Consider the following 13,919-nt stretch of genomic DNA (forward strand, 5'->3'; position numbering starts at 1 on the left):
TTGTGCATGTGCCCTTTTAAAGAGGGTATCAATGAGCTATTACCGCTACCCAAGTAGTACTTGAAGGAAGAGTGTTGGCTTTCAACTCTACTGGTTACCCAAGTGCAAACAATCATTCGTCCACGTACGCACAAATTTCTCTTTGTGAGGAATCCATGTTCCAGCCAAATATCACACGACCCTCCTGTTCCTAGTCGACCAAGTAGACACAATCCCTTCCCACCTGTTTTCAAATTCAGGGATCATCAGATTGTTAACCAAGGGGTTCCATTTTGTTTGCCTGAATATCTGCCCCTGTTTGTTTCTCTTGCCGCCACACAATTTGTCGACCATATTCTCCACGTCATTGCCAATATGCCATACGCATAATAAATGTTGTATATCTGCATTAAACAGAAATTTAAAATTAATTGAGATATATATATATATATATATATATATATATATATATATATATATATATATATATATATATATATATATATATATATATGTATATATATATATATATCGACAATAATTAATCATTAAAACCTGTTTACCTGGAAAGACAACACGAATAGCTGCGGACAAACCCTCATCCCGATCCGTTACGATTATGTTGGGCGTCTGGACTCTGCCGTAAATATCCCTCAACCTCTCCAACACCCAAGAATAAGACACAGCCGCCTCATCTCACATCAAACAGAATGCAACCAAGAAGTTGTGATTCGTTAGTGTCATTCCAATGATTTCGCCAAGGGGCCACTTTTGCTTATTCGTTTTGTACATTGTGTCTATCAACACAACATGGGGCCACGAACGTATCATCTGCATAGATGTTGGATTCGCAATCAATAATCTACTCAACAGCCCCTCACTATCCAAGTCTGTCCAAACTACATAATTATGCTCCGTGGCCATATTTAGACAGTGTTGAAGAGGAGTCCTACCATCCGTCTCTTCTCTCCTTATTGACTGTCTCACATTGTAATTTTGATTCATACTAGCAAAAAAAAATCAGAAAAATTCCTTCTAATTGAAGTCATTATAAACGCTGGTTGCATGCCTGTTGCACTTAGATCTCGTATGTGCTGCCTAATATCGACATTCATCCTATTTACTCTTATTTGACCATCTCTGTACATGAAGAACGGGTGGTTATGTCTTCCTTTTTCACCAGGAAACACTCTATCCGTCTAAAGTCTTTCCCCTGGTTTACGACTACTTCCTATAATCATAAATTTACACCCACAAGCCCTACTTTTAGAACTAGGTCGGGCAGCATTGTCTAAGTTATTTAAATCACCCCTTATATTACCATAGCGGTGACATCTTAAGTATAAACTCACTCTAGAATGTCCTTCCTTTTGTTTATATGAAGCACGTGTAAATTGAAAACTAATTATTAGTGCTATCTAGAAATTATTTAAATTCAAATCTAATTATTATAATAAATTTTCATAATATAATAATATATTAAAATATAATAATATATTACAACATTTATGAAATAAAAATAACTTAAAAATTAAATTAATTAAACAAAATAAATTTTATAATTCGAATTTCAGATAAAAAAAAAGAAAAAGAAAAATTTATACCAGTCGCACAAAAAGTGCGACTCTACCTAGATACAGTCGCACTTTTTGTGCGACTGGTATATATTATTATTATTATTATTATTATTCTAATTTTCGAATTAAAAAAAATCCAATACAAATTATTATAATAACATTTTCATAATATAATAATATATTAAAATAAAATAATTTATTATAACATTTATTAAATAACAATAACTTAAAAAAATAAATTAATTAAACAAACGAAATTTTATAATTTGAAATTCAAAAAATAAAAATAAATAAATAAATAAATAAATAAAATAAATAAATAAATTTGAACCAGTCGCACAAAAAGTGCGACTGTACCTAGGGAGAGTTGCATAAAAAGTGCGACTCGACCTAGGTACAGTCGCACTTTTTGTGCGAGTCAACCTAGGTCTAGTCGTACTTTTTGTGCGACTCAGCCTAGGTCTGGTGGCAATTTTTATGCGACTGGCCTTTCTGGAATTTTTTTTTTTTAAATTTCGAATCGATTAATTACTTACCGAATCGTTATCATGCTCGTTTTCGTATGCCATTGTTGTTTGATGTACGGTTTTAGCTTGTTTAAGTTAACGTAGTGTTTTAGAGAGATAGTACGATGTTTGAATTCGTTTATACTACAAGAACACCTCTAATTCAATATATATAGAGTCGCGATAATAATGTTATTAAGTGATAATAGTGTTATTAAGTGCGATTTACATTTGTTAAACATGTTTTAAGTCCAGTGGCAATTTCGTAATTATATAAAGTACAAGGGCAAATTCGTAATTTCATTAGGGGTGGCCATAAAATGAAAAAGCTGGCGAAAAATAATAACACCCTTTTAGCAAGTCTTGTATGAGATTGTTTCACCATGAGACAAATCCAAATAATCAGCCTATTTTCTAATCGATTAATTTTGAAATATAAATAATCACTTTAAAAATGTAAGAAATAATTTCATTGTGAGACTATCTTATTTAAAAATTTATGTTTATTTTATGTCTTGAAAAGTGAATTAGTGTTGATTATTCAACGTCTATTACTAGGATGAAATAGTAAGTCTACAAGTACTAGTTTTCATGATTATCGATTTGATTTAAGTAATAAAATTACCTTTTTTAGTATGTTTTCACTTTTGTTGCTTTACTTTCATAAAATTATTTCATTTGTCTTATTGAGTTTTCTATAATTTTTAAAAATCTTATAACATGCATAAGAATAAAATTTAAGAAATTTAATGATATCGTTGAAAATATTTATACCATATATATACATAAATTTGTTCAAAATAAATCTGATAATTCAATATTTACTCGATCTTGCAACTGAATCTGATTTTAATCTAACTTTAATAATTTTGATAATATATGTGCACATAAAACCTAATTTTGCGACTTGAAATACCCGACCCCACTACAATAAACACCTCTATATTATCAAAATTATTAAAGCTATGGGTGCTTATCAAAAGTGAAAAGCATTTGTAACAGGAAGAGGAATTAGGCTATTTTGCTTCAATTTTTCAGGAAAAAAAAAAAAAAAAGAGATAATTATGTTGTCGAGTCTTGACTATTATTACCAACTCTTGTAAAGTGGGTGGGCCGTGGATCACGTTTTTACGTTCATTTTTCTCACTTTAATTTGTTTGTTGTATTTCTAAGCCATAAATAATCTTTCAATCAGTCTCTTATAGAGATCATCTCTATAAGAGACGTCTTTTAAACTTAACTCATAAAGCTTAATGCTTACTTACTGTATTCTTAATGTCTATTTACTTCATACTTAGTGTCTATTTACACCATTTTAATCCCTACTTACCATATTCATAATGCCTATTTACAATATCCTTAATGCCTACTTACAGTATTTTTTAATGCCTACTTACCGTATCCTTAACGCTTACTTATAGTATCTTTAATGCCCACTGAGAAAGCGTGTAGTATTTACAATATCTTAAATGTCTCCTTACAATATCCTTGATGCTCACCGAGTAACTTACTCTACATTTTTCTTTATGAATCGACCCAATTAAAAATAGTCTCTTAAAAAGATCGTTTTTCACAAAAAAAAAATTGTGATAATCTTTTACTTAAATATGAGATTATTGAAATTATCGAAGAAAAACAAGCATTCCCATTTAAACTGTCAATTTCCTATCAAATATTAATTTTTATTATTATTTGTGTCATTTAATTTTTTAGTCACTTGTGCTCATCTATTCATGATGCTTTCCACCATCAGTCATATCTTCTAAACATCCTCCCCACAAATCTCTCCTTTCCTCACCACAATCCACAAACAAAATCTAGATCAAACTAATCAAACCCAACAAATCCAAAAACATATAAAATGGAAGATTTAATTGCCCAATTCACACTCTTCTCAAATCAAGCTCTCCAAGACAAGAACTTTGACCCATCAAACATTGAAGATTTGATGAAATTGTTTGAAATTGAAGCTTACAATTCATGGGCAGCCATGGAATTAGAGTGCTATAAAGAAGAAGAAATTGCCCAAAACTCGATGGATGAAGCAGAACAAGAGCTTAACTCTGCCATGGATAGTGCCATGAAAGAATTCAGAACGTTTGAAGAAGAGTTAGAGAAGGAAGCCATGGTTGAGTATTATAAGTTGATAAAAGTTGGTGAAGCTGCTAAAAAGATGGGTAAATTTACAGAGAAAGCTGCTTATGTTGCTTCTAAGAAATATATTGAATCTGCTGTTAATTCTGCTACTAATTCTATGAAATCTGCTTGGAAAGGAATGTCTTCTCATAAAGTTCATCCTTCTTAATCAAATGTTTTTGGTAGGTAGGCCGAAGAGAGGGGAAGGTATGAAAAATGGTATATGCTACAACTGAGAGAAAATCCGATCTTTTTCGTAATCAAATATTGTTGAATTGGTGTTATTGTAGCATATTAGCAAGAAGAAAATAATTTGAATGTTTTTAATTAACTTTTTATTTCAACTTGAATGTTCTGTAAATTAGTTTCAATAAGTATTGTATGAGATCGTTTCACAATTGGTTTATTTTTATAATTTATAATTGATCATTATAGAATTATGAATAATTATTTAAGTATTTAAGTGTATATTAAATCAGTCCAATAAAAAAGATCTCACTCTAAGATTAGTGAATGAAGGATTATTGTAAGATTATTGTAGGATTATAATTGATTATTGTATTGTTCCATGTTGTGAGTGTTGTGAAATTGATCTAAGTTAATAATAGAAGGAAGTGGGGAACAAAAATCAACTATAATTAATGGACATGGTGTTCTTGAGACAACTAAAGAAAAAAAAAGAAAAGATCTAAACTATCAAAAGCAATAAACTTGGTCATTGTGTTATTAATAATAATTTGATGAGGAGCGTTAATTGTGTTGAGACTTGGATTAGTTATAAAAAGATATTTTTATTATTAATAAAAGCAAAGAAAAATAAAAAGATTAAGGATAAATTTATAAATATGATTAATTTTTATCTAAGTACTTATCTATCTTTATCATTTCCCAAATAAAGATTTAAAACATTGATTTTCAAAATCTCAACTACAGTCTCTTAATATTCATTCTCACGTGCCAACCACCCCTAGAAGCAATCTATCTATACTAATATACTAAAAGAGAAACCAAAAGAGTATTTTATTGACACGTGTCTGACTATGATTGAAAATTTTTCCGCCTAAATAATCAAGCTATATAGTTAATTCCATCATTAAATTCAAGTACTAGCATAAATTTCATATATAGACTGAGACATATACCATAAAATAATATCAATCAATTAAAATAAAGATGATATAAGAATTTAAAAGAAAAAATATCAGCTAATAAGATAAGGAAGTAATTGAAGAATATTAAAGCTTGACTTGCATATTCTGAAAAATAGCAGCTAATAAGATAAGGAAAAATATCATGTTAATTAAGGAAAATAAATAAGTATTCTATTCTAACCTATGAAATTAGTTTCATTTGACAAAGTTTTAAGAGTTTGTCATTTGTTATTTTTCAACTCTTTTATTATATTGTATGATAAGTGATTCAAATTAAAAAACGAAAAAATATCAGCTAATAATGTAAGCAAATTATAGAAGAATATTAAACTAGACTTGTATGTTTTGAAAAATATCAACTAATAAGGTAAGAAAAAATATCATGTTAATTTTGGATTATAAAGTGTCAAGTAATCAATTCTAACCTATTTAATACATTCATTTGGAAAAATTTTAAGAGTTTGTCATTTGCCATTTTCCAACTCTTTTATTAATATTGTATGATATGTGATTCAAATAAAAAAAATTATTTTTCATATAAAAAGAAATGTTGAATGTTGTCACGCTATATTTAATGTCATATTAAATAATTTATATCTTCAAAAGGTGTAAGAATTCTCAATCGTCATACATACGTTTCATTTAATTACTCGATCAACAAAATTTTCCTACGCTACTACACTCCTTGAAAATATCATTTATGAAATATCTTCCCTTAAGTCATCAAAAATACACAAAAGCTTTCATGCATGAGTTTAAAAAATTAAGATATTATATATTATATTATATATATATATATATATAATTACATATAGAAGTATATATTCAAAAGATCAAATTGTGATTACTATAGTACTCGATATCACATGCATATGAAAATATTAAGTGACACGTTTAATTTCTCTTACACGTCAAATATTATTTTTTTCTATATTTATTATATTTAAAAATAACAAATTTATAAATGTAAACTAATTTTATTTATATTTAAGAAATTATTTAATTTATTTTTAAATAGCACGGAACTCAAGCTAGTTCTTTATATTTAGAAACGCGGTACTCGGTCAGCGCAACAAGGATTTTTAGAGCAAACCTATATTGCTTGATTGAGCACACCTCAAACTCGATTGAGCAAGTTTCCATCTCAATACATGCTTAAACATCTCCTCGTTGGAAAATTAAATTATCAAATGTTAAAAATATGATAATTTTTAGTTTTTGGCTACCAGTAACTATTTGATTTATTATTTTTTATTAACAATTATTCAATTTAGGTAATCAAATTATTATATTATTTATATTAAAAAGTAGTGCTATTATAATTTTGTTGTATTTTTTTTATTTATATTAATATTAATTGAATAAATTAATATTTTGTTTGATAAAAATTAAATATTAGTTAGTTATTGTCACTTTAAAAGAAACATACACGTTTGTACTCAAAATGCTTATATTTAATTTTCACTTAAGGCTCTTAAAAGTTCGGAGGTTTTTGGGTTTTACTGGTTACTATAGGAAATATGTTGAGAATTTCTCTACGGTTATTCGTCCCATGTTTGAGTTGTTGAAGAAAAGAATTCGATTTTAATAAAGTGAGAGGTACACAGTTGCTTTTGAGGAATTAAAGAGGAGACTCACTACTGCTCATGTATTAATAGTGCATGATTGTAGCAAACGATTCAAGGTCTATTAAGATTAGGGATGCAAACGGGGCGGGGCGGGTATTGGAATTTCCATCCCCATCCCCATCTGTTAATGCAATACCCATCCCCGTCCCCATCCCCACGGCGGGTATAATTTTTTTCCCCGTCCCCGTCCCGATGGGTTTGTACCTAAAACCATCCCCACCCCACCACCCATCCAAAGTCTCAAACAATTACATATTCAAAGTCTCAAACAAACATATAACCAAAGTCTCAAACAAAAATACATGTCTAAAACAAAAGTATTTCAACATCAACTCAAAATCATCCAAAGTAAATCAATCCAGAATAATCTCATCACTATTTAATTCCATTTCGCAATCTCATCCCCATCCCCGCGGGTATCACCTAAAACCCATCCCCATCCCCATCCCCGCGGTGGGTATGAAGTTTATACCCGTACCCGCCCCATGACCCATCGAACTGAGACCCATCCCCGCCCCGATGGGACGGGGATGGGGCGGGTCTCCTATGAGACCCGCCCCGCTTCGTTTAAAGGTTTGGGATGTGTATTTATGCAAGATGTAAATGTCATAGCTTATCCATCGAGGCAGTTGAGGCCATATGAGGTGAATTACCCTGTGCACGACATTAAACTTGTTGTAGTGATCCTTGCTCTGAAGTTGTGGAGACATTATTTGTATGGGCTACCGTGTAAGATCTACAACGATCTTCAAAACTTGAGGTATGTTCTCAACCAGAAGGAATTAAACATGCGCCAAAGGCTATGGCTTGAGTTATTAGGATTATGTCTTGAAATTTTATACCACCCTAGGAAGGTGAACAAGTTGTCTTATGTTTTGAGGAGGAGACAGAGAGTGTCGAATCTGTACCTTTGGAGTTTTACCGTGAAATGTAGAGTTTGAGATTAGAGATTTGTAACCAACAAGAAGTTAGACGGTATTTGGGAGCGATGACCATACATACAAACTTTGTTTGACCATATCAATGAGGCACAACTTCAGAATCCGGAGATTATTGAGTTGAACCATAGAGTTGAGGGAAATGAGACTAATGTTTTTGAGTTAAAGAAAAGAGGAAATGTGAGTTTGAAATTTATTAGACGTTTTGAAATTCTAAGAAGAGTTAGACAAGTTGCTTATGAGTTGCCTTTACCATCGATTTTGGTAAAAGTTCATTATGTGTTCCATGTTTCACAGTTGGGGAAGTATATTCATGATCCATCACATGTGCTAACCTATGAACCCTTTCAGATCAATGAGTCTTTAGCCTATGAGGAGAGACCTATCAGATGTTGGATACTCGAGTCAAAGAATTGAGAAACTCTAGTATTCCATTGGTTAAGGTTTTGTGGTCAAACCACAGAGTAGAGGAAGCTACTTGGGAGAAGGAGGCAGACATGAAAGAGCGATACCTTAACCTTTTCGATTAATTCTAGTTTCGGGACGAAACTATCTTAAGGGGGTAAGAGTTGTAACAGACTCAAAATTCTTAATTTTAATCTTTCGATTAATTATTCCGAATGTTCAATTCAAATCTCTAATCCTTTGATTATCCATTTCAAACCATCTTTAATTCCTAAACCTTTTCCGATTTTGTAATTTCTTTCAAATATTAAACTTTAAAATAGTATTTTGTCTAAAATCTTTTTATAAGCATTAAATTTTTATTTTATTATTTTATAGTCCGAAAAGTAAAATTTTATTATTATATTCACGGTTTTGTAAAACGTTACGTTTTAAATTTCTTCCTTAAACTAACATTACTACTTATTATTTTAACCTTATAATTTTGATTTAGTTATTTTATACATAAAAATGAGTCGTATTTTTATTATTAACATTAAGTATAGTTTAAGCAAAATTTTCTAAGTAAACTATATATTTTCATCATCAAATTTACCCATTATTTTAAAGTATATTCACTTGTACATATTAGAACAAAAATTTGATGAGCAAAAATCCTTTCTATAGTAACACTTACAAAAGCTATCACCTTTTCCTTACACAACTAACCTTCTTCTATACTCCAAACTTTTACACATTCACTTAAACACTCTAAATCACTTACACAAGTTAACCTTCTTCTATACTCCTAACACTCTTTTTCATACAATCTAATGAACTACAAAATTGCCCAAACCCATTATAAATATCTCCTTAGCCATGAGATCACTTACACCACCACCATCAAATCTTTCGAACATTCTTTCTTGTTTTTTCACTTCATTAAAATCTTACTATGTTAATACCTTTATTATTAATTGAAGAAATTCAAGAACATGGAGCTTAGAACACTCTTTATTTAGCTTAAATCATCATTATTATTTTGGGAGTTGGATTAATTATCTTTGGAGCATTATTATCTATCTTGGAGGGTCTTATTTCTTATTATTTTCCTAATTAGTACTTAGTACTAATCCTTAGTGTTAGTATGATATAACTTCTTACCCTACCCTTTTTGGGGAATTTTACATTATATTTACTTTATAATATGCAAAGTATGAAATATGTTGATATGTTTAAGTGGAAGTTAGTTTAATGAAATTATGATCAAGATTATATTAAGTATGTGTATGCTAAAAGTCTTTTTTAGTATGTTAATTTAATAATCTTTGAACAAATTTAGAAAGTTGGGTGCAAAATCATATCTAGTGATATTAAGTACGATTTATGTTATAAACTAGTTCTAGTATGTTTATGAGTTATGTGTTACATTAGAAATGTTATTATATTAAGAATTTTTTTATATTAGAATTTTTATTAATATGTTTATGTTAGCCTTTAAACTAGTTTATAAGGTACTAAATTATTTTATGAACGTATTTTACTAAGTATGATTATATTAAGAATATTGTTATTATACTTTATTTTGAGATTTAAGTTTATCCTTAAAGTTATAGTAAATTTCTAAGTTATTAGGTAAAGTTTTTACATTTTTTTTAGTGTTTTTTAATTATTTAAATCTAGAATTTACTATAATAAATTAAATGAAGTTGTTTTTTTAGTGAAAAAGGCCCCAAAATTCTCATAGGCCATTTGACCATTATCATATTAAAAAGAAAAAGAGTTTGATTTACTTTTTTATATTATTACAAGTTATTTTGTGATAATATTAAAATACAATCTTAAAAGTTATTTTTGAGAAAGTTTTATAAGTTATTAAATATTGAAGTGATTTTCTTGAATATATGAGATTTCATAATTAAAAAAATAAATTTTGTGACATTTAATTACTATTTAGTACAAAATATTTTATTTGCTAACTATTTGAACAATATTTATATAAAAAGATGTAAAAATATTTTTAGTAAACTTGGTCTTAAACTATATGTGAAATATTAATTTTTGTGAAATTATAAGTTTAATTTGTTTTATAACTAGAATGTTGATTTTTGCGAATCTAATAAGTTTACTTATTTTTCCAAACTTGAAATAATTATTTTTGGTGAACTTGTTGAATTTTGGAAACTTATGCAAAGGTTGTAGTTTTACTTGAATTTTAATTAGAATATTTGATTTTGTGAAGAGAACAAAGTTTTATTTTTTTTAAAGTTGGAAATTTTGATTTTGGGAGCTTATTTCAAAAGAATTAGATTTTAGTAGCTACTTATGGAAAATACTAATTTGGAAACTATTAATAGAATATTCCGTTATTAGTGTGAATTTAGTGACTTATTAAAATAAAGTTATAAATAAAATTTAATGTGTAAAAATTAAGTAATGAACATATAAAGACAGAAAGGTAAATTAAATGTTATGATTAAGAATTATATTAAATAAATGAAGTTACCACCTAGATTGGTCAAAGTCAAATTCAAAATCAACTTGTAGTAATAAAAATGTGATGTACTTTTGTGAATGAGTATTGATTGAATGACCCTGATAGTAAGGTAATGTCGAACCATGGACCGGCATGTAAAATCCCGGTGTCCGTGTTGGCCGGCACGTAAAATGCAGTGTAAGGTAGGGGGTTCGCTACCTATCCTGTAGAGCTCAAGGATAAATATTGTATTGGAGGGGTGACAACTCCCACCACAATTAGGGTTTAGGACTGCGGTCCTCACTTAACCAGATCCTTACATATATCAGGTGTCATATTGATGTGCTTGTTGATCAGTGATAAACTTGATTAGTGTTGATGCTATGATTCATGGTACGGTTATGAGTATTAACCAAATGAACTTACTTATACTTCTGTTAGGATCGAGAATGGTATCTTAATGACTTAAATGTATGTAACAGAAAAAGAATATGGTAAAAGTATACGGTGGTGTCAATTAAGTATAAGTTCGTACTTAAATTATTATTTTGTAAATGTAGCGTATAATTTCCGTATTTTGAGCTGGATAGGAAGTTATGCTCGACGTTAAGTGCTGACCGATTCAATCGGCTGTCATCCGTATCATGGATGGCAACATTTTGCAGGATTTAGTTCAGGTTCCGATCCAAGCCGCAATAATTACTATTTATCGAGAACTTAGCTGCTTTTTGTATCTTTATTGATGACTTAATGATGATGTATTTTTTTTTCTTTTTGAGTAAATAATATTTCTTATCAGATGTAATATTTTACTTTTGTTTTAAACGATTTTAGTTTTTATGATTTAAAGTTTTTTAAAAGTTCGTCATTTTGAGACTTCCGCAATATTTTTTGTATTAAACATTATTATTAAATGTTAATTATGTATCGAGATTGCCGCCTCCTGTTACATCCACTGCTTAGAGGGTCTTTGAGGGTGTGCGAGGTGATTGACTGCAAAAGGCCCCTCTTTTCCCGTATATGAAAAGGTTAATAAAAAAAGGAATATGTTAATTTTATTAATAAAACAAATATATTTACTATAAATAAGACGCAAAATAAAAATTTTGTACAGAGTCCCTAATTTTTCAAGACGGCTCTGCCCCTTCTCATCCTGTAGGTCCCTCCAAATTGGTTATTACAAGAATTGAAATTTGAAGATTTTAAAGTTGAAAACTTGCATTATTGAGATATTTATATAATCATAGTACATTATCATCATCATCCTACCCAGTGAATCCCACTCATAGAAAAACTACGGACAGGGTTTGGGGAGGGAAAGACGGCGCAACTCATACCCATAAAGGAGAGCGCGACCAAAGGAGTCCCCCAGCTCTAGACGATAAAGAGATAAAGATACGTAACTACACGAGAAAAATAACTTAAATGTCTGTAAATAAATAAATAAGTAGAACCAACTACAAAAAAGAAAACAAAAACTAATAATAACAGAATCAAGATAAGCAAGAGGGCAAGAACACCAAAGATAAACTAAGAAGACATTAATAGTCTAAAAAATGGATATGAAGCTTCTAACTAACCCTTGAATATATTTAATTTGATGTGTTTATTTAGTTTAATTTTAGGATAAAGTGAACATGTAATAGCGTTCGCTGTTACAAATAGTTAAGTTATGCATCAATTAAGTTGTCTTTAGTGGTATTTTCATTCAAACTCCTAATGATCATGTATTTAGTACACGAGTTACAAGAATTGAAAAGGTCTTGAAGGGACTTGTAATAAGGAATCCATCACCTTGTGTTGCTCCATATCCATTCCATAAACAAGAAAGTAAGCTAAACAAGACTTTTAAAGGAATATCGAATGGTGAAACGCGAGTGGTAGAACTTTTTTTCCTGTCCATAGTGTATTATCAAAATTGTTCAAAGTTATTTCAATAAGAATATTGACATAATTTCGTTAAAATTCCCTTCAAGTGTATAAAATTACTAGAATACTCTTAAATTAAACCTTTCGTCATCATCATACTCAACGTATTATGTTCATAAGTTTGGGGAAAATTTTAAACCTTTGTTCCCTTTATTTTTATGTATTCTCTCTCCTTTATAAAAAAGAAGAAATCACCATATTTAGTTTTTACAAAGCTTAAATGCGAGTTTTCACCCCTCTGTAATTAATTTTTATTTTATTTTATTTATTTATTTGCATTTTCTTTTTACTTATTTTTTTAATTTTCTTTTAATTAATGGTATTATTATAGTATGTGTAAGTTGTAGGCTTTTGCGACTAGTTGTAGGTTCTCGCGCCCTTTGAAGTCACTCTCTTTTATGAGTATGAGTTGCCGTCTTTCTTCCCCCTCCCAGACCCTGATCATAATTAACCTATGAGCGGGATGCACTGGGTATTGATGATGATGATGATCAACTTGCAAGTACGACCACTTCTTAGATGTTCTTAGTGATACCAATAGGTGCTTTGAGAACGAACTTGATGGCTAGAGATGTTTAAAATAAACTCGATAATTCAACATATAATTGATCTTGTAATTGAATTCTAGTCTGATCTCACTTCAAAATGATGTTAAAACTATGTAAAAATTAATGTGAACTTAACACTTAATTTTAAACTTAGCCATAGCAACTAACGGAAGTCAATCCCCACTTTTTTCTTCAATTTCTCTATAGAAGAAAGTGTATATATTATTCATAGCTATATTTTACATAACCTAATCTCAAAAAAAAAAAAAAAATCATTCTTAACTAAATCCACATCTGATGCAGAAAATTTTCTATATAAGTCTAAAATCTATCAAATCAAATAATGAAAAAAATGGTTAAACATTTAAAATTCAAATTTCAAGTAACAATTTAAATGTCAAAAAAATTAAATTCTGGAGTAAAAGATAACTACAATTAATCTAACGGAGAACGATCTATTAGGTTGGAGTCGTTAACTTAAGGTATAAGGGTATTTATTTGTAGCAATTCTTATATGAGATCGTCTCACCGTGACATCGGTCATATAAATTAATAAGTTCAAATTTATTATTTATATTAAAAAAATTTATTAAGCTCACCTTAACTGTTTTTTTTTTAATAAATTAGAATTGGGTCAGTTCATATTAAGCCGTCTCACAGTGAGACA

At 29.4% G+C, this 13,919-nt stretch overlaps 1 protein-coding gene across 1 annotated transcript; it reads left to right on the top strand.

Moving 5' to 3' along the window:
• The first annotated feature begins 3,736 nt into the window (after nt 1–3,736).
• On the top strand, nt 3,737–4,716 carry LOC130817390 (uncharacterized). The gene has a single exon (XM_057683065.1). The coding sequence runs from the start codon at nt 3,924–3,926 to the stop codon at nt 4,365–4,367; it is 444 nt and encodes a 147-aa protein (XP_057539048.1). The 5' UTR covers nt 3,737–3,923; the 3' UTR covers nt 4,368–4,716.
• Nucleotides 4,717–13,919: the final 9,203 nt, after the last annotated feature.

Source organism: Amaranthus tricolor, chromosome 7, assembly GCF_026212465.1.
Source record: "Amaranthus tricolor cultivar Red isolate AtriRed21 chromosome 7, ASM2621246v1, whole genome shotgun sequence".
Taxonomy (NCBI): Eukaryota; Viridiplantae; Streptophyta; class Magnoliopsida; order Caryophyllales; family Amaranthaceae; genus Amaranthus; species Amaranthus tricolor.

Bases quoted from the DNA above. Each gene is read 5' to 3' on its own strand.
- LOC130817390 (XM_057683065.1), top strand. From the start codon at position 3,924: ATGGAAGATTTAATTGCCCAATTCACACTCTTCTCAAATCAAGCTCTC.